Below are 20,656 nucleotides of genomic sequence, written 5' to 3' on the forward strand. Positions count from 1 at the left end.
AGACACAAAAGGGAGGAACAACAGATTTTGAACAACAGGTCACACAATATGTAATACACACTGTTTACTACCACTACCACTGTTTCAACCCATCCATGTATGCATCAGCATACCACCATTTGGTAGGATCTCCATTTGCAGTGGTGCGACTGCTTCTCCAGGAAACTATTTTGTTCTGGCTTACTGCTTGGTTCACACTTCACTGGACATCTCTCTCTCTTATTGGTTAAATATGCAAACATCAGCCAAGGGGATATCAAATATCGTGCTGTGAAACAGTCAGACCATGAGAATATTCACATAAACATCAACCACAAACAAAACAAACTGTTAATGGGACATTTATTAAAAAAAATAATGGAGAATCAAGGCATGGAAGGAAAATTCAATGTCATTTACAGTTTAACTCAAAGACACTGTTAAACAGCAACAGTTATACACAACCATTTACACAACCTGTACAAATATTTTTTTTCCCGCAAATTTGCAATTTAAATTCAAAATAACTTAAATAGGTTTTTCTATGTAAAAGTGCAAATCCGTATGCGTGGGATGTCTGTGAGTAAGACCATGGCGACAGAAAGGGTGCTTTGATGAGTTCACTGGCTGTAAGGCATCACGAGCACATTTCAACATATACCAAACTCTACTGTATGAAGCACAGTCATGTACAGTATAATGCTCTTAATGTACAGCACCTTCATCTAATTATGATGCCTTACGATGCCCTGCTGAGCGCACATCCTCTCTCATACAAATCAAGATTGTGACGTCAGTAAAATACTCTTAAATTCTGCGATTTGAGAGAAAGCCCTTTCTCACTCAGCCCTGAATAAAGCCGCTAGTAACAGTTCAGCTCAGTGTTTGTAGTGTTCTCGGCTTGAAAGTTGGGGAAGTCGGCATTACAGCATAGCAACAACGCACTGTTACCTGTCTGGTAGTGTTATAGGTTAGCATTAAAAATCACAGTTACTGCAGGCCATTCTATACAGGATGAGCCCAGATACGGTGGGGTGGTAGAAGTAGTCCACAGGTTTCAGGCTCGGACAGCGAGACAGTGTTTGTGTGCGTGTAGACGTGAGGGAGGAGGGGTTTGGTGATTCTCCAAAGTCACAAGGCATGTGGCGACACAGAGTGGAAAACTGTTAATGCTGTTGATACTTCACAGTCTCTACAAGCATCCTCCTGATTGGTGAGGAGGGGGAGGGAGGGGAGAGACACTGAACTAACCCACGCACGCTATTGGGCCTTACATGCTTTTGTATTAACATGCAGCCGATGCAAAAAAAAAAAACAAAAAAACTAAATAAAGAAACCAAGTGTGTCATCACCATGAGTAGGAGAGTATTATACAGCATATCTGCTCATGAAGCACTGGTCACCATGGGTTCTACTGGACAGAAGATTGGAAATGTGTTTGGTAAATAAAAAGGTGTTTAGGCATTTGCACTACAAAGGAGAAAATAACGTGCATCGAGTCCTTTTTGTGTGAGTGTGTGTAACGTAAAGTAACTACGACTTCTGCTCAGCTCCTGCAGCAGACTGGGCTGCGCTCTCTGGTTTAAGGATCTGGTAGGTGATGAGGTACTCCGGGAAGGCCTGAGGGAAAACACAGCAAGGTGAGGATGATAAATGCATCTTCTGCTGATGTTGTGAGCTACACAGGATTTAGGGGATTAAACTGATGTTTCTATTCACCTGCTCTCCTCTGTAGATGACGTACTCGGCGTATGCAAGGCCGTTAACGCTGGGCCGGCCGATTACTGAATGATGTCCTGGGGGGGCGTGGGCCATCTTCATGGCACTGAACTGTAGGAAGGATTTCCCCAAAGTCACTCGGCAGAACAGCATTTGCCTGGAGAGAAAAGAAAGTCAGATACAAGTGTCCCCACAATATCGCCTAGAAAACATTTACTCTGACAGACAACAAAAAGGACCCAAGTTTCACATCAAAAACATCTTTGTTGCAGTTTAGTTTTAAACTCCTGTTAAACCAGAAGTTAAGGGTCATGACACATCCAGGCTTAAAGCAAGGACAAATTCTATTTGAAATGTATTCGAGTGTTAGAAGCCAGAGTGGAGGAGAGATTACGAAATAAATATATTAGTGAATAAGAAAATTATTATGACAACTGGCACAAATACCAAGTTGCATGTTACTTTAAGTCATCATTAAGACTTTAAGTGTTTTGTTGCCAAGTGTCACACCTACCAACAAAACACCAATAGAAGATAACAGAGATACTTTGGTGGTATAGCATTGAAAAAAACACAGCCTTATCAGCTTATCATATGGAGGTGGCTACTGCACATATCATTTCACAAAGACAATAAACACAGAATGTTAGCTTTCTTAAAAGTGGATTTGAAAAATCCAAACAGCATAAAAATGCATTATCTTGCTACCTCCTTTTCTGATTTGGAAACTGACTGGCAGTCTAATAGGCTAACTGTGTCCAGCTGTCAAAGCCATAAAGAGTATCCAATAGCCTTCACATATCTTTTAGAACACTTGTTCCTCATCAATTTAGCCAAAAGACTGATAAGACTAAATGAAAACAAAATCAAAAGCCTATTCACTGCAGTGCTTATAGTAGCACATGGATTAGTGAACTGAGATTTTTTGATTTGATTATTAATGAAGTGTATATATTTTATCAGTACAAAAAAAAATATAGTTTCTCATGGCTGTATTCACATATACACTACTGTTCAAAAGTTTGGGGTCACCCAGAGAAACTCACACTTTTATTCATGTGCTAGCATAATCGCACAAGGGTTTTCTAATCATCAGTTAGTCTTTCAACACCATTTGCTAACACAATGTAGCATTACATTAGAACACAGGAGTGATGGTGCTGGAATTGGGTCTAAAAATCAGCTGTTCGGGTGCCTGGATAGCTCAGCTGGCTGAGTGTGTGACCCACAAACAGGGACTATACTCCCCGTTGCAGCAGTCATGGGTTCAAATCCAGCCCATGTCCATTTGCTGCATGTTATTCCCCCACTCTACTACCCATGTTTCCTGTCTCTCTCTCTCTCCACTGTCCTCCATAAAATAAAGGCTCAACGGCCAAAAGAAATAAAAATAAAAAATTCAGTGTTTTCCAGCTAGCATAGTCATTAATCACATTTAAAGTGTCTAGACTGGATTACTGATTAATTTAATGTTATCTTCATCAAAAAACTAATTTTCTTTCAAAAATAAGGACATTTGTAAGTGACCCCAACTTTTGAACTTTAGTGTTTACAGACATACTCTTATAATGCCACAATTGAACAAAAAATAAGTCTAGATAAATGTATAACCGTCTCTTTAAATGTGACAGCCTCAGTCATGCACCAGAATATCAGCACAGTCCTGGAGAACTTTAAACCATGACAGTCAAAGTTACCTGTGACACAGGTAGCAGGATCGGTCTTTGTGGGTCGGACAGCCTGTGCCTCCACCGATGCCGTAGACGTACTGATTGCTCTTTGAGGAGTTCTCCGCAAAGTAGATCCCTGCTCCAAACATCCCTCCTATGTAGGCGTGGCGCTCATCAAAGCCTTTGTGGATGATGGCGTTGATGAAAGGGGAACCTGAAGGAAACCATGACATCAGTGGCAGAATGATGTTATACAATCACCAATATGCAAAGCTTCATACGCTAAAACGCATTGCAGACAGATTAAAAAAGTTAAAGCTAAATTTGACTGAAAACAAACAGATATCGTGACAGTGATGTGCTTACCGTGAAACAACATCCTCTCGTTGTGATGGTTGTGGTTCTCATCTGCTATCTCCTTCTGCCGGTGGGTGTAACGTTCCCTCAGCTTCTTATTAACCACCTTCTGAATCTATGGGGCACAATGAGACACAGATCAAACAGCATGTTGGAGCTGTGTGCCTCACACCAGTAATTAACTGCTGACTCATGTACATCAGGTCTCATTACAGGAATAATGGCTCAGTTTTCCAGACATGGATTAAACCTCGGCCCAGACTGAAAACTTTTTCCAGTGGAGAGCTTTACTGAATTTTTCGAGGCTTAATCAATGTCTGGGAAACTGGCTGAATGACTTTTCATTACCCGTTCGCTGAGCAAAGACAAAGTTCAAAGCTATTCAGTGCTTTGTTTTACAGAAACAGACAAGTGCAGATCAATTCTTGGTTCAGACCTTGATGATGTTGTATCTGCTGAAGACACCACCAGCGTTGCCTCCGTCTCTGTGCTCTCTGATGGTGCTCTGCATCTGAGGGACACACAACAACATGGCTTCATTAACCAGAAAATTCATTTTCACTTACGTGAGTCATCAGTCAGTGCTCTGCTTTCCAAAAGCAGCATAATTAGCAACTGTGCAGTAACTAAAACAGCCTTAAAGGAGAATTTGTAACCTTAATTCTGTGCAAACCATTGTAGACAATCCGATTTAAATTTATGGAAATATGCCGAGCTTTATAGATAATCAATAGTCATTTAAATACAAAAAAGAAAGCTGATTACAATAACAACAGCAGTTAAACCACACCCTGAACAGATATCAGATAAGCAGATATGTAAGCTCTGATCACCTCCTCCTCCACAGACTGGTACTCCTTGTCATCTGGGGCGAGGTCTATTAGGATGGTGCCCTGGTTGGCACAGTGGAATGTCAGGTATGGGTTGGCACCTGAGAAGTGAACATAAAACATAAGCCTCTATTTGGAATATTTGAACATGTTTGATTTTTGCAACACAGCATTAGTTATATAAAAAAAAAAAAACACCCCTGGATGCCTCCTCACCTTGCTGGCCGCCCAGCAGCCTCTCAACACCCTTGATAAGCTTGTGTCGGTGGCCGTACGCATTAATGCCAATCTCCTTCAGCTCCTCGTGGCCCATGTCAGCGAGCACATCCAGGGTGATCTAGTAAAGGTAAACACCAGAACAGAATGAGAAATGTATACAAAGCACTAAAAATATGTTCAATCTTGAGTTGTGGCTCTGAACAAATAACCAGTGAGCTACACAGACTTATTCCAAAATACTATATTCTTTCAAAGAGCTACAAAAGATCGACTCTGCTACTGACCTGCTCCCTCTCAAAGATGTCCCTTAGGTGCTCCAGGCCCAGGCTCTTCAGGAACTGACTTATATTCATGTCCAGCATTGCCACTATGAAACAAACACCATGTTAGACTGAATGTAAAAATATATCTTCTACCAGAAATAAACAAAAAAGCTCCTCTCTCTTTTCTACATTCACTTTTTTCTATGTTGACTGCTAAAAACTGACCGGTGCTGAATACGACGGGTGAAGCAAACTTACTTTCCCCTTCCTTGCGGTCAGTGCCCGTGGCTCCATCTGCCACTCCAGAGGTCCCGGAACCAGCAGCCGCCGCCAGCTCTGTGAGAGGTCCGGCCAGGTTGTCTATGCTGCTGGCAGCTGACAGACAGGACGGCGTGGAGGCAGGAGAGATGACGGAGGCGCTGACCACTGTGGCCTGAGGCTTGAAGCAGCTGGGCAGGGCATCTGGTGGCATAGCGTCCATCAGCAGGGCTCGGATATCATCAGCCTACAGGGATAGAAAAATACAAAAAGTTGAAAGGAGCGTGGTCTAAGTTCAATTGGACTTATTAACTAAAGTTCACTCTTCTATCATTCCAATAGAGTGATGACTTTCAAGTCTTCAATGGCCAGGCATATTAAACAGGCAGTGGTATAACACTCACTGTGACCAGAGAACTACTAGAGGAAAAGACAGATGTTTATCTCTCCTTACCGTGGCCAGGTCCAGAGCTGTCTGGCCCTCTTGGTTCTTCATGGTGGGGTCGGCTCCATGAGCCAGCAGCAGCGCACAGAGCTGCGTACGACCTTTCTGAGCTGCTTCATGGAGGGGGGTGAAAGCCCATTTGTCTGTAGCATTCACACATGTATTGTACTTGATCAGTAGTGCTGCAATGTCCACGTGCTGCGAGGTAGAGAGGAGACAGAGGGCAAGTCAAGCACCGAACTTTAAGTTAAAGAATCAACTAACAGTTATTATGCAGCTATTTCTCACTTCAGGAACTTGTGGACCAAATGTTTGTACATGTACTGAACACAAACACCAAGTCCTGTGCGACCTCTTTGAGGAGAGAAAAAAGTACCATCTCCATGATCGGTATTTCGCAGCAGACCTGATTAAACTACTGTGCTGCACCGTCTACTATCGGACTGGTTAAATTCGGAAAGTGCAACAAGTGCCTGTTTCTATCCACTCAATGTTTTCCTTGAGTAATGTCTTTGCCTCTGTAACTTCATCATCAACAATATAAAATTCACCATATACACTAACATAACAAATCATCATGTGGTCTATTTCCTATGTGCTCACAGAACTGAAAGTACATCAAGTGACTCTTGCATATTGATGCATAATTCTAGTTACCATCACAGTCAAAGCTGTTGCTGTAAATGCTGACACCAACTCAGGCCTGCCCTGAGTTCCTGCAGTGGCCACCTATTGGCAATATTTACAGGCACTGAGGGTAAAACCACCACCACAATACACGTTTTAATGTAAAAATGCACTTTTTTTCCTGTAGCTTTAAGCTTTCTGATCTGAATGTGTAAATCAAACTCTGCAGAGTCCGTATGTGATGTGTAATGTGTTTATGTTGCTGAGACTGACCCCGTAAGATGCAGCATTATGAAGAGGGATAAGGCCTCCTTTGTCCTGGGCGTTGACATCAGCCCCGTGCTCCAGCAGATACTCTGCCACCTCAAGGTTGTTGTAGCCGGCTGTGGAGTAAGAGCAGAAATCAGACCAAGAAAATGCACAGCTTGTAAAATTCTGCATAAGAACAGCACTTAACACACTTTTCAAAATGTATAATAATTTAATTAGACAGTTTTAATGAGCATAAGCAGAGAGAAAGAGGAAATACAACAAGGAACTACATAAACAAAATCACACTTTCAAAAATTATCCTCAAAGCTTTTCCCTTTTCAATATTTCAAGAGCAGAGTGGGAAGAAAAAAAAGTACAACTTTCGTGTAAACTCCACATCACAACAATATAAAATCCAAACCTCCTCAAAGCAGCTTGTACCTGCGAGGTGGAGAGGTGTGGAGTTGCGTCCTTGTGTATCCCTGCAGTTGATATTTTCTGGGGAGCAGAGTTTCTGGACTCGAGCCAGGCAGCCCTTCTTGGCAGCGTCTAGCAGGGCGGCATCACCCCTCAGCAGGTCCTGGATGTCTGTGTCTCCGTCCTTCACCATGTCCAGCGGCATGTTGCCGTCACGGTTCTTCTTGGATGGGTCGGCTCCATGCTGAACAGAAGAGTTTAACTTATTTATTTCACCATTTTATCTAAATAAAACACTGTAAGGCCTCATAGGTCAGACTTGTGCAACTAAAACAGGAAAAAAAAAGTACAACAGTGACAGGTGATGATAATGGATCCTCACTTTGAGCAGCAGTTTGCAGATCTCATATTTTCCCTTGGCTGCAGCCTCATGAAGCGGGGTGAACTTCCAAAGATCGGCCACATTGACCGAAGCTCCGTGTCTGACCAGCAGCTCAGCCACCTCATAGTGACCGTAGGAGCATGCGTTGTGGAGGGGAACCAGACCGCTGCAGGAGGGAAAACACAAGCAAAACATTTTCACACCAGAAGACGTGTTGTACACCTCCTTACAAAAAATGTTTAACTATACAAAACAATGACATATAGTTATATATAAATAACTATGTATATTAATGCAATTACATTCATGGGCTGTAGATAATGAAAAATATTAATAATCAGAATCACTTTATTCATCCCCGAAGGGAAAGTCAGTAGCCTTAACAATGAAATCATTTAAGCTATTCATTAGAGTGTTTTAAAAAGAGACGGCGGTGAAAGAACTCACCCTTTGTCTTTGGCATGAACATCAGCTCCGTGGTGCAGCAGGTATTCAACGACAGCCACTCGGTTGTAACCAGCCGCAAAGTGGAGAGGAGTGGAGTGGCGGCCCTCCAGGTCACGACAGTTCACATTCTGGGGGGTGCAAAGTTGCTGCCATTCACAGAAACAATACAATAATTAGCAAGCTCCTGAGTGGAAGGACAACACATTTACAGGACAATACAAATTGGATTTTTATATCAATTTAAGAGCAAATTCTTCAAGAACTGAAAGTGTATCAAAATGATTTGACTACAATAAATGCATCTCTGTGAATGTGGTTTGCATTTTTATACAGAAAATTTAATACACTTACTTGCACCGTGTCCAGATCTCCTGCTTTGGCTGCCTCCAGAAATCTGTAGTCCACATCAGAATTGCGCGTGGGAACATTTTCTGGAATTAAAAAAATCAATACGAAACACTGTCAAACAAGACCCACATACATCAAATAAAACCACACAATCAGGGTTTAGAGCTTTAAAGAAAATCTGCATCATCTTGAACTGAAAAATATAATGTTCATGGTCATTCTAAGATTTTTAAAAGCAGACAATTTGGAGGATTCAGAAGTGTATTCTTACCGTTAAGAATCTGCTGTACGGCCTCGTTCCCCATCTGAGCAGCAGTGAAACCCTGTAAGGACACGATGGAGGGGTCGGCTCCGTAGCTCAGCAGCAGCTTGCAGGTCTGGATGTGACCGGCCAGCGCTGCTCTGTGAAGAGCTGTTTGACCTAGTGTGTCCACGGCGTTCACCTGGAGCCACAGGAAGTGAGGTCAAGTTTCAGCAACACAGGCCGTAAACTCCCTCAGATCACATTTTCTAATACTGTTTTACAGAAACAAACCTTTGCTCCATGTTTCTGCAGCACCTCCAGGATGTCATTGTGAGCTCTCTCAGCAGCGACGTGCAATGGAGTCATAAAGCTAAAACACACAAGAGACAGTTAGCTAGCACTGTTTATGTTAGCACATCATGTGTTTGTGTTTTTAGACCACTACCTCATTTCTTTAACTACTTAAAGCTGCTGTCTGGAGTTTGAATCGCAGCGTCTCCCAAAACACTGGTGGTCCCACCCTCCCTCCCTCTGATTTCGCCCCTTTATTTGTGCACGCGCGCAGTACATGAGAGGAGTGCCCGGAGTGCTGCAGCATCTCGCCTGTTTTGCTGTTTTCCACTCTTCTACATTTAGTACATTTAGTAAATAATAAGGGAATTACGTTAGAATTCTGTATTGAGTCTAACTTGTCCTAATACCAAAATAACATGAATCTGCTAGGACGAACGAGTAAAGTTTCAATATGTGATTACACTCGTGTATCCCTCTCGATGACGTTGTTTATCAAACTTAGTGCATTTACGCGTGTATATGTGTTACATTGTTTATTTATTTCTATCTAGAGTTCAGAATTGCATGACTCCTCTGATGAAGAGTATGTCCCAGACGCCCCAACATCTTCCTCCAGAGGTCGGGCATCTAAACGAAGCCGTCAGGCGGGCTATGGAGGCCGTGGTCGGGGAGCGACGCGAGCACCCCGAGCCAAAAAACGTCCTGCAGTCTCTTGGCCTGACAAGCCGTGGGATTGGTAACTTTTCTGGAAGTTGCTGATCCCTGATGCTCTCTCCTCCACAAGCAAAACAAATGTGCGCGGTTGCGTAGTGCGTAGCTCGCCCACCTCTGCATGGGCTTGCTTGCTGTGCGCGTAACCGTTGATTGACAGCATGACAAAGCTGAAGCTCGAACTTGATTGGTCGGCAGCGACCGGCGCTTTTTGGAATAACATGGGGGTCTATGAGAGGAAGGCGGAGCTCAGGAATAAATTTTCATATTGCGTTATACTAACTTTATATTATAGTATCGAACTAGACTAACACATTTAAGCTTTGTTAAAAAATGATGCATAAATTGAAAACAAACGGAAACTCCGGACAGCAGCTTTAACATGCTTACATATACAAATCATTTCCAGTCAGCTTTTTAGGACATCGGTTTGTCTCACAACTTACACAGAAAGCACTGTATGAGTTACATTTTTAATTACAATTTGATATGCTGTTTCTCAGGTGATAGATTTTCATACTTAAAATCCCACCTTGGTTTTGGTGGAGTTACTCTTTGGCTTTGTGGATATTGTTTTGTTAGCACACTCATTTTGTAAAAATATATTTATCTGCTAAAAAGCTGACTGTAAGGTCCTTATCCCCTTAACAATGTGTATAATAGAGGTCAAATCTAAAAACTGTGGTGGACTTACTCTTTGTTCTTCTCATTGATGTTGGCACCTTTACGCAGCAACAACTCAGTCACCTGCTTCCTCTTAGGATGTGGGGAAGCCACTGCACAGTGCTGAAATATACATCAACATCAGATGAGATACTCAGTTAAAGATCTGCCAACAAGGACACTGCTAAACACTTACAGCCAATCACAACACTGCATGTATTTCATCATTAACCATACAAAGCATTGTTGACAGTGTTACTTGTAATTTGCTACGTGATTTTTTCAGTTGGAATTTGTGCAGTGAGAAGAGAAGAGACTGTACTTTCTGTCCTGCCCTCAAATGTTTTTAGTCTCAAACTAGTCAAAAGACTGACCAGAGCTGTCTCGTTGGTTTGAGGGTGTTTGAAGCTGATGATCTCTAGAGCCAGTGTCTTCTTCACTTTGGCCATGTCGGCCTCCCGGGCGGCCTGCAGCAACGAGTGACCTTTGAACTCATCTGCATGAAAAAGAACAGAAAATGATGTATCTGATTTAAAAAACCAAAAAAAACAGACTCAGGGTGCCTTATTTGAGTGTAGTGATGCATTTACATAGGAAAGAGCTAAACTGAGGGGGCTGAGAAATGTGGTAAAGCCTCTAATTGTATACTGCGTCTGTGAGATTGAAAGTTTACAAAGCATTTTTCCAGTCATCACTGTGCATCTAAGTGTGCATTGTGGCTGAGCAGAAACTCACAGGTGAGTCTTTCTTTTAGTTCTGGAGTCGGGGCCATGTCCACAGCGCTCTTACTGTGACAGTTCAGCAGGGTGGGATCGGCCCCGTGGCTCAGCAGCAAGGAGCAGACCTCCACTCTGTTTTTTGATGCCGCCTCGTGAAGGGGAGTAAACTGCCACAAGTCCATGGCGTTCACACAGGCTCCATGCTGCAGAGAGAAAAGCGCATGAGAGCGCAGAATAACTTTTATTACAGCCCACATCGTAGCATCTGACGTTAGAAGAACATCTCTGAAAATGTAATTAGCATTCTTATTAGTTGTCTCTTAAAATCTAACTCATTTGTTATAGATCATAAGCTTGCTACATTTGCTTGAACATTATTTATATATTCCAAGGCATGGATTAACTCAAAAAAAATATCTCATCAAATTAACTGAAAGTTTTTTGAGTCTTACTTTAAGCAGAAGTTCAGTGACCTCAAAGTGACCGTAGGAGCAGGCGTTGTGAAGAGGAACTAGACCACTGCAGGACAAGACATCAGTGTTAGAACATATAAGGGAAAAATGATTTTCAAAAGATTTTGCTGCTTTTCCTAACAGTGCCTCACCCTTTGTCCTTTGCGTGAACATCGGCTCCGTGCTGTAGAAGCAGCTGAACGATGCGGACCCGGTTGTAGCCGGCAGCCAGGTGGAGGGGCGTCGACTGAAAGAGACGTCCGTTTGTTAGCACACACAGATGACCGGCGAGTTTAGCGTGTACTGCCTTCGATGGCCACAGGAGCAAGCGGCTGATTAGGGCCAGAAGCAATGTGCTACGGCAGGCTATGCTTGGTGAGTGGCAGATGAATGGTGGATATGATGATGCAAGGTCAATGGAGTTTGAGGGAAAATCCAGCAACAAAATTCAGTTGCTGTTGATATTGAGTCTGACCTGAGTGAGCGACAACAAGCAGCTTCAACGTCGTTACTCAAATACCTCGACTTTCAGTTGATACGGTCAGTGAAATAAAATATTGCTGTAGGTGCTGAGGCTTTATAGAAGTTTGATGCAGTAAGCTGGCAAGAAGGAATCTGCTTGGGCTGTTAGAGAATTAAATTCAAAATGGCTGGGTATGAATTACGGCTGGGATACAACACACTCCTTAATTTATATCTAGTTCCTGTTACTAAAGCTGTTAACCTACATGCCTGACCAAGACATTAAGGTAGTCATTGGGCTTAATGAAGAATTAAAATAATCAAATCTTCATTGTTGATCTGATTATTTTTAACTACTAAATTTTTATGAAAATATACACTACCGTTGAAAAGTGTGGGGTCATCCAGACAATTTCATGTTTTCCATTGAAAACTCACACTTTTATTCATGTTTTAACATAACTGCACAAAGGTTTTCTAATCATCAATGAGCCTTTCAACACCATTAGCTAACACAATGTAGCATTAGAACACAGGAGTGACGGTTGCTGGAAATGTTCCTCTGTATCTCTACAGCCATGGCCATAAGTTTGGACACAAGTACCATGACGCTTGTGAATCTTAGAAAATACCACAAAATACTGAAGTGTTTGGGTGATAATACACAACTCCTGAGAACTATATTACATTTCATATTTAAAAAAACATCAAAAGAGTTTGGTGTCATTTTGTTATTCTTACCAAATTCGGTTGTGAAAGTACTGCATTTTTTGGTATTTTCTTCTAATATTATGTTTTGGGAACAAAGTTGTTCCAATTGTTGGAATTTATTGATAATATTATATCCCTTGTTGATTTGTTGACTAATTAAACTGGTGCTGTCAAAAAATATTAGTTATGTTCTGTAATAGACATCAAAACAGACATAAGTCATGCTGTGTCCAAACTTATGGCCATGGCTGTATGTAGACATTCCATTAAAAATCAGCTGCTTCCAGCTACAATAGTCATTTAAAACATTAACAAGATCAAGAAAAAAACTGCTTTTCTTTTAAAAATAAAGACATTTCTAAGCGACCCCAAATTTTGAACGGCAATGAATTAGTTAAACAGAATTGAGTTTTCATAAGTAGATTCAATATTGGATTCTGGCTTGATAAAATGCTATTGAATCCCAACCGTAATAGGATGCAGTGAAACTCCAATAAGCAGGTTGAGTGTTTGAGAAAGCGTCTCTGCAAAGTCAAAAATCAAATCATTTCAGCCAAGGAAGATGAACATTAGTATTAAGCAAAGCTGCAAATCTGACTTCAATAGCACTTGTTCGCCATAAAAAAAAGTCGAGCTCAGGTCAAGCTTATAATCAAAAGGAGAGACGTCATTCATTTCGATTTCCATGCAGTGATATCAATATAAAACCCAGAAGGTCAAGTGTGAGGTCTCAAGCCGCAGTGGTAAAATCAGACCGATGAGAGAGCTGAATCGTGGAGGCATCATTCAGTGTGGGATGGCAATCAGAAGCAATCAAACATTATTACCATGGAGGGTAGCATAGCACTACAGTGACAGGTGACATGTGGGTCATTCATTACTGCATACCAACTGATCCAACAGGGAAGTAGACACATATTTCACAGACACAAGTTCAAGAATCGCTTGACAAAATGCAGAGGGGCAGGCCTTGAGGCATGCATGAGTGATCATCGTCAAAACACATGAAGACATTAATAAATTAAAAGCCAAATCAGATATTGATGTATGAGCAAGTGACTGAAAGTTGGAGAAGTGTGGGTGAGTGTGCAGAGGAGAGAGAGGACAGACGCCGAAGAAAGCAGGCAGTGGACATTTTGAGCTCCTCTCCAAATCCAAAAAAGATGAGTCGTCACCATGACACCAACCCAACTCACTCTTTCGCTCACTTCCATGCCGCTCGCTCACAAACACACACACACACATACAACAGAGGAGCATCAGGGTAGGATACATGAGTGACCCGTACACCCAGGTCCATGATGTGCAATTAACGAGTGACAGCCAGCGTATTGGTCAAATAAAAACAATGGATTAAAAAGGAACAAAAACAAAAAGAAGATCACAACAGTGCATCAATCAAGTGGCCGTTATCAAGGTCAACTTACCAGCATTTTTTGGGATGTTGACTGATCGACAAATGTTGCCAGAGTCACACGGAAAACAAAACGAAACAAAAATTACAAAATGACAGTATCTTTTCACAGCAATTTCTCTCTCCCTTAAAGTCAATGAAACACAAACCCTTGTTAGAAATAAACTGTTTGAGCCGCAAAGCAAGTTTGAGGTAAACATGAGACAAGGTCAGAGAGGATCAATAGCAGGAGAGGGGAGTGTGATTTCTCCTCCTCTGTTTTCTTTGTGGAAAAGCAAGGACTGGTTAATGTGTGCTGGTTAAACCCCACACTACACTGGCTTACTGGTTTGGATCATGCAAACTCTAACTATACGGTCAAAGAGTAATACTTTAGCTGCTGTTGAAGAAACTGGGTTAGAAATAAATGAAATAAACCAATGCTGACATACTGTTAGTGACAATGGACTTCTATGGTGGAATTATGCTTATATGCAGTAACTTACAAATTTAAGACAGTGTGCTTAGGACAAGAACGGAAATCAATTCAAACTAATGCATGCTGGGAAAAAGCAAAAATGAAAAAAGAAGCTCACATACAAAAACAATGACAGCAGAAAAAAGCAAACACCCCAGTTCATTGTGTGACAAATGATTGTTCACCTAAAATTTGCAAAGCTCAATGCTGAGTAAAACCAAAAAGAGAAGTGCCAGTTGCACTCTGTGAAAGTCTGTCTTTGTACCATTATCCTTCAACGACACCCAACCACAAAGAAGAAAAAAATAGGAAACAAAATAAAGGCTAGAAATGACTTATGTCCTTCTGAAAATTAAAAACTTTTTTAAGCAAGGTCCAGAGACACTGGAAATTACACTGAGAAATAAACTGAGCAGAATACATAAGCTGAAGTTGTGTCAAGATGTCAAAATTACAAACATTTTTGCTCTAGAAACTGGCATAAAAAAGTGATTAGGGGAGAGATAATATTGCCATCAAGGCGCTATGTCCAAACATACTGAGAAATGATTAACCCTCCTGTTGTCCTCATTTATGGGCACCAAAAATATTGTTTCCTTGAAAGGAGAAAGAAACCCAAAAATTCAGGGAAAAAAAATTCCGAAATTTCTGAAAATTTGCAAAACCTTCAGGAAGAAAACTCCAATAATTCCTGAATAGCTTCCCTTAAAATTTATATTCAAAAAATCCCTGAAATTTGGCAAGAAAATTCTTGTAAATATTTTTTAAAAACTAGTAAAAATCTTCCAAAAAAAATCCTTAAAATATCTAAAGTGACTACGTATATATCAGTAAAACTTCTAATATTTTCTTTAACAACATTCACAAAAAAAAAAACAGCGAATTTTGCTGGATTTTGGTTGATTTTTTTGTGAACGTTCAAGACAAATTTTTAACATTTCTTTTATCCACCAAAAAATCTTCAAAGATTTCCCAAAATTGTTGAAAATCTGGACATCAGAAGTTTCAGTGTGAAAATATATATTTTTCCCCACATTTTCAAACTTTGCCAGTTTTGACCCACAGGACGCCACGAGGGTTAAAAGAACACTGACCAGTAAATCAAAGCAGTAGTGTCTACTTTACTTTTAACAAAATTAATCAACTAACCTAACTGAATGTATGAAAATAGTGCTTTTTTTCTGTTTGACAAAAAAAAGGACAATTTGTACAGTTGAACCTACCCACACCATGGCAGAAAAATTATGCTGAGCTGAGATGATTCGACAGAAGCACATGGATTTCACAGTTGCGTCACACATGCGTAATTACAGAGAAGAAAAACACCTACAACATGTATGTTTCACAGTGGTTTGTCCAAAGTAATGCCCTCCCACACCCTTTATACCCACACCACACAAGCTAATCCAGCCACAAACACACTGTAGGGTGTATCCTTGACTCACACACTGCCTGACTCAGAATCCTTCTTGCTATTTTGGTCAAGAACTATTAAAATACGGCATACTCATTTTGCAACACTGCAAATACATTGTGTAATGTGATGGATATTTGTCTGGTGCAGTTTAGTCTTGTATTGGTGGTTCATTTACCTTGCGGCCATCGCTGGCGTGACAGTTAACATTTAATGGAGTCAGCAGCGCCATCAGTTTTTCTTCATTTCCACTCCTGTAATCATACAGTTGAAAAGACTGACGTCATTAAAAATAACCAATTTCTTGCGATTTTTAAGAGAAAATTTTAATTCCATAATCTGAACACCATTTACTACTCAGATGGCACGATGTAGATGTCAATGACACTCAGCTTTAAGGGTCAAATGTCACACATATTACGCAGGTGTGTTTAGAACTGTTACATGTACACTATCATTCAAAAGTTTGGAGTCACTTAGAAATGTCCTTATTGCTGAAAGAAAAGCAGTTTTTTTTCCAGTGTAGAAAACATTAATCAGAAATCCAGTCTAGACATTGTTAATGTGGTAAATGACTATTCTTGCTGTAAGTGGTTGATTTTTTTAATGGAATATCTCCATAGGGCTACAGAGGAACATTTCCAGCAACCATCACTCCTGTGTTCTGATGCTACATTGTGTTAGCTAACGGTGTTGAAAGGCTAATTGATGATTAGAAAACCCTTGAACAATTATGTTAGCACATGAATAAAAGTGTGAGGTAGGGCTGGGCGATATGGCCAAAAAATAAAATCTTGGACGATTACGATTTTAATCGATTTTGTTGTTTCTTTGCGGTCTGTTAGCTATGGCTAGTGCTAGCCATGCCGCACTCCCGTAGCTGCAAGCACTCTTCCCATTCTTTAGGATACCACTGCCGGAGGTGCTGAAAGAAGTTAGTTGTGCTGCTACTCTTCGTTTTCACAGTACTTTTGCAAACTTTGCACATGACTGTAGTTTGCTCTGTCAGTCTTGTCAAAGCCGAACCACTTCCATATAATCTATGTAACATGAGGTCCTTTCCTCACGACCAACTCTTCGTCTGCTGTTGTGTCCGCCATAACGGGGGTGTGAGTGTTTTGGCGGAAGGAGATGAGAGGCGGAAGCAAACGTCAGTGCACAAGTTGCGAAAGGCAGAAGAAGAATCTGTACTATTATATATTTAAGCTCGCCTCGATTTTACGATTTGGCAAATTTTCAAATTGTCAGGTTTTAAAAATGTGAATTAATCGAATTAATTCGGTTTATCGCCCAGCCCTAGTGTGAGGTTTCATGGAAAACCTGAAATTACCTGGGTGACCCCAAACTTTTGAATGGTAATGTATGTACAAAAGTTTACTACACACCAGTAGCGTTTCAAACAGAAACAATCTGTCTCCTGCTGTACCAACCACTTGATGTTGTTGCCTGGTACACTCACCTTGCTGCTTCCAGAAGTTCATCCTTCTTGTATTCACCTGGATGAAAAAAAAAAACTCAGATTAGAGCTAGGCATGATAAACACTTTCAATAGATGTTAGAATGTGGTGTAACTCTCCATGGTATGGAAGTAGTTACTGCCTATGCTTGTTTGGAAAATGGATGCCTGTTGTAGTTTGTGGCAAAGAGCAAAGTTTGCTAGTTTTTACACTTAGTTTAGACGGAAAAGTTGGTGTAGATAAGGGGAGGATGCATTAAAGACACAGTAATTTGCTGCAGTTCTGTGTCTGCTAAACTCAAAAAAGTACAGAATACAAGGGGCAAGGAGTCAGATAATCTGATAGTCGTGTTTAGTCTGCAGTGTTATTGCAGAATATCTTTAATTGTGGTACTCGGACGTCAGGACACTTTCATGTGTACGATTGTTTTGCGTGAATGCATACACTCTGAGCACTACATTCAACTGGTTCCATTACATGACAGTTATCTTCAAACTAAAGCATTATTGCGTCCTGTACTCATTTGTCACTGTGCAAATAAAAGTATAAAGTAAGTAAGAGTGAGGGACTGACCGGTCAGAACAGCCTTGGCTGAAGGATCAGCTAGATCCAGAGCGGATTTGCCATCAGTATTGCGGATGTTCGGATCGGCTCCATGTTGGAGTAATACTGCATAAGAGAAGTGGGGTGGAAAGAAAAGAAAAATTACATTTTGTTCTCAAGTCATTTGTGTACCTCAATTGCATTACCCAGCGCACAGAGAATATTTAAATACAGTTTGGTTCGTTTCACAGCAAAGACATTGGTAGAAAACACAAACCTGAGAACAGCTGAAAAACAACCCTTGTGGTTACTTGTTAAACTAAATTCAGACCTTGTCTCCACCCCTCTCATACTTTCAAAACCTCTGTCCTAAAGTTAAACTTGTACACCTAATAAAACCGTCTAGAAAAACATTCATCATAGATTTCCAGAATTGTTTCTCCTTGAAAATAACCACCAGAGATCCTCACCAATGCACACGTCTATCTTCCCCTTGATGGCAGCCTCGTGTAGCGGAGTGTAGTTCCAGTTATCTCTAGCGTTGGGGTCTGCACCTTGACACAAGAGGAGGCTGACAACTTCTGCGTGTCCAAAAGAGCAGGCATTATGCAGGGGGATAAGACCTCCATCATCCCTGGCGTGAACATTGGCCCCCGTCTGCAAGAGGTGCTCCACCACATCTTTTCTACCAAAACCTGAAACATGGAAAAAAGGCACTTGAATTTAGCTTTTCATCAGTACTAACTTAAGAGTGTTGCACATGCACAGTCCCATGATATATAAACTAAACAAAATACTAAACACCACTCGTAATATTTAGTTGAATTCTAGCCATTCTGTTACCATAGAAAGTAACAAGTACTTGTTTTTCCAACACATGGCGTCTCTACAACAGAATGGCTGTCATGAAAAAACAAAAACTCACTACATTGAAAATGATAACGGGCAGATGGTGAGTAGAGTTACAGACGAGAAATCATAAATCAGTAATTAGTCACATATTTGCAACTCAGAGAGTTCATTATGCTGCAGATGCTGATTGTGGGATGTTGTTCCACTCATCTTTAGGGGCTTAGTGAAGTTAATGGACGTTTTAAGGGACAGGATCATGTTGCTGGACATCCAGAGCAGATTGCTCTAGCATGCTGTTTGACATGATTTCTTAGACTACAAATGGAGCCTGGCTACGTCCCCAACTGACCTGCCAGCATCCAGCATGCAAATATAAAGGTTTTGCCTTTCTCTTTTCATTGGTGTCATTTGAATTAAGCTGCATTTTCAGGTGGCCTTTTATAGCCACTGGTCATAGGAGCGTATGTGTGCTGGTCACACTATCTGATGATTGTCTTTTAAAGTCACACCTGACTAGTATGTGGATTAACTCAAAGATTTGACCACTCAAACAGCTCAAATGGCTAAAATGGACCCTTTTCTATTCACAACAATAGAAAAGAGACTTTAGTTAATTTTTTCAAGTCAGAAAATAATGCAATTTAAACGTCTGCGTTATTTTATATTTATATGACATTTTTAATTAACAAATCAAGAGCTGTAGCCCTTATTAATCCACTGCATCAATTTAGATGCATGTCCGAGGCTAGCTATAATTTACATGACAGGAGGACAGACATATTCTGGACAAGACAACTTATGCTAAGGCTAGCGGGACACATAAAACGTAAACCTAAGTAGTATTGCAGCTTTGGTAACATTGTACGTTGACAAATAATTCATTACGGCAATTAATCTAGGTTAATTACAATATAACTAGTTTTGTGTTTCTAAACTGTACAGAGACGCAGAAATGTTGACTGCATGTGATAAACAAACTGGAGAGTCCCGTTAGCTGGTTAGCAACACAGGGCTAATGTTCAGACACGATAAACCGCAGGTGCATTTAAAGTTAGAATAAAGGCAAATGACATAAAAACAGGTTAGCATTAAACATACTGACAAAAACATAGTGTTAACTAGCCAGCAGCCTACAGACATCAGCTAACAACATAACGCTGCTGCTCCGTTAGCTTAGCTCGTCGTTACCCGCAGCGAAATGAAGGGGAGTTGATTTTCGACCAGCCATGTCCTTCGCGTTTACGTTCACCGAATCGACGAGTCTCTTCACTCTAGACACATCTCCGTTACGACAAGCCTCGAACAGCTCCCGGAAAGCCCCGCCGATGCCACTGCTGCCGTCGGTGGGACTCGTGGCTCCGGAGCCGGGGCTTGAGACGCTGCTGCCGCCGCCAGAAGTTGTCGTGGTGGAGCTCGCACTGCTCGCCAGGACTGGGGCTGGTAGGTCCGGGGAGGCCACGGCCATCTCAATCCCTCCGCTGCATTCCCTCTCCGTCTCCGGAGGTCCAACGGCCGAAGTCAGCAAAGACATCGGCGGGGAGGCCGGAGGAGCGCCCGAAAGAGAGCTGTTTCTCGGCGGAGACTGTAACGTACTTTGCTGTTGTTGCTGCTGCGAAGAGCGACGAGACACCGCCATTACAGCAGCTCTCAGGCGACAATAAAAACTGCTCCTCCTTTCCGGGGAAAGTGGTCGCGTTTCCTGTCAGCTGTTTGCTCTCAGTGGAGGCAGGATGCGGAGGAACGACCCATGTTCCCCCCCGTTTACTTTACAGAATACACCGGGGCCCTGGACATGTTTGTTATTTACACATATGTTCCACCTCTCGCAAATGTTCATTTCCTTTTCCTTTAGTTTCTTCATTACGGTTCATTTCCTCTTTCATAATCTCACCCCCTCCTCTGTATGTACGACCATCCCAACGAACAGCAACCTCTAGGGAACCTTAGAGGAATGTTCCCTAAAGGTTCATTTTTACTGGACAAACTAATCTCCCTTACCTTAAAGTGACCTAAAGGTTTCTGTATGCCAGGTTGTATTTACAACAAACTG

At 41.4% G+C, this 20,656-nt stretch overlaps 1 protein-coding gene across 2 annotated transcripts; it reads right to left on the reverse strand.

Annotated features, from left to right (window-relative positions):
- Positions 1-325: 325 nt before the first annotated feature.
- LOC110967272 (poly [ADP-ribose] polymerase tankyrase-1) lies at positions 326-20,456 on the reverse strand. 2 transcript variants are annotated; one of them, XM_022216824.2, is made up of 28 exons: positions 19,795-20,455; positions 18,225-18,449; positions 17,785-17,880; positions 17,214-17,250; positions 15,933-16,008; positions 13,897-13,917; positions 11,449-11,543; positions 11,297-11,363; positions 10,861-11,047; positions 10,500-10,621; positions 10,157-10,248; positions 8,749-8,827; positions 8,485-8,656; positions 8,217-8,296; positions 7,866-8,011; positions 7,419-7,584; positions 7,061-7,280; positions 6,641-6,750; positions 5,750-5,938; positions 5,296-5,542; positions 5,059-5,141; positions 4,772-4,892; positions 4,559-4,656; positions 4,162-4,236; positions 3,735-3,840; positions 3,396-3,582; positions 1,699-1,855; positions 326-1,599 (listed from the first exon to the last, which is right to left on the reverse strand). In XM_022216824.2, the coding sequence occupies exons 1-28, from the start codon at positions 20,240-20,242 to the stop codon at positions 1,513-1,515; spliced, it is 3,789 nt and encodes a 1,262-aa protein (XP_022072516.1). In that variant the 5' UTR covers positions 20,243-20,455; the 3' UTR covers positions 326-1,512. The 2 variants fall into 2 exon arrangements, with proteins under 2 accessions (XP_022072516.1, XP_022072517.1); XM_022216825.2 differs by lacking the exon at positions 13,897-13,917 and having other exon boundaries at positions 19,795-20,456.
- Between the last annotated feature and the right edge of the window lie 200 nt (positions 20,457-20,656).

Source organism: Acanthochromis polyacanthus, chromosome 7 (genome assembly GCF_021347895.1).
Source record: "Acanthochromis polyacanthus isolate Apoly-LR-REF ecotype Palm Island chromosome 7, KAUST_Apoly_ChrSc, whole genome shotgun sequence".
Lineage (NCBI taxonomy): Eukaryota > Metazoa > Chordata > Actinopteri > Pomacentridae > Acanthochromis > Acanthochromis polyacanthus.

Excerpts from the sequence above, each read along its gene's own strand:
- LOC110967272 (XM_022216824.2), bottom strand. The coding sequence starts at position 20,242 with ATGGCGGTGTCTCGTCGCTCTTCGCAGCAGCAACAACAGCAAAGTACG. Across the intron at positions 10,622-10,860 it reads ACTAAAAGAAAGACTCACCT|ATGAGTTCAAAGGTCACTCG; the intron begins GTGAGTTTCTGC and ends TTTTTCATGCAG. Across the intron at positions 3,583-3,734 it reads CGAGAGGATGTTGTTTCACG|GTTCCCCTTTCATCAACGCC; the intron begins GTAAGCACATCA and ends GGTTTCCTTCAG.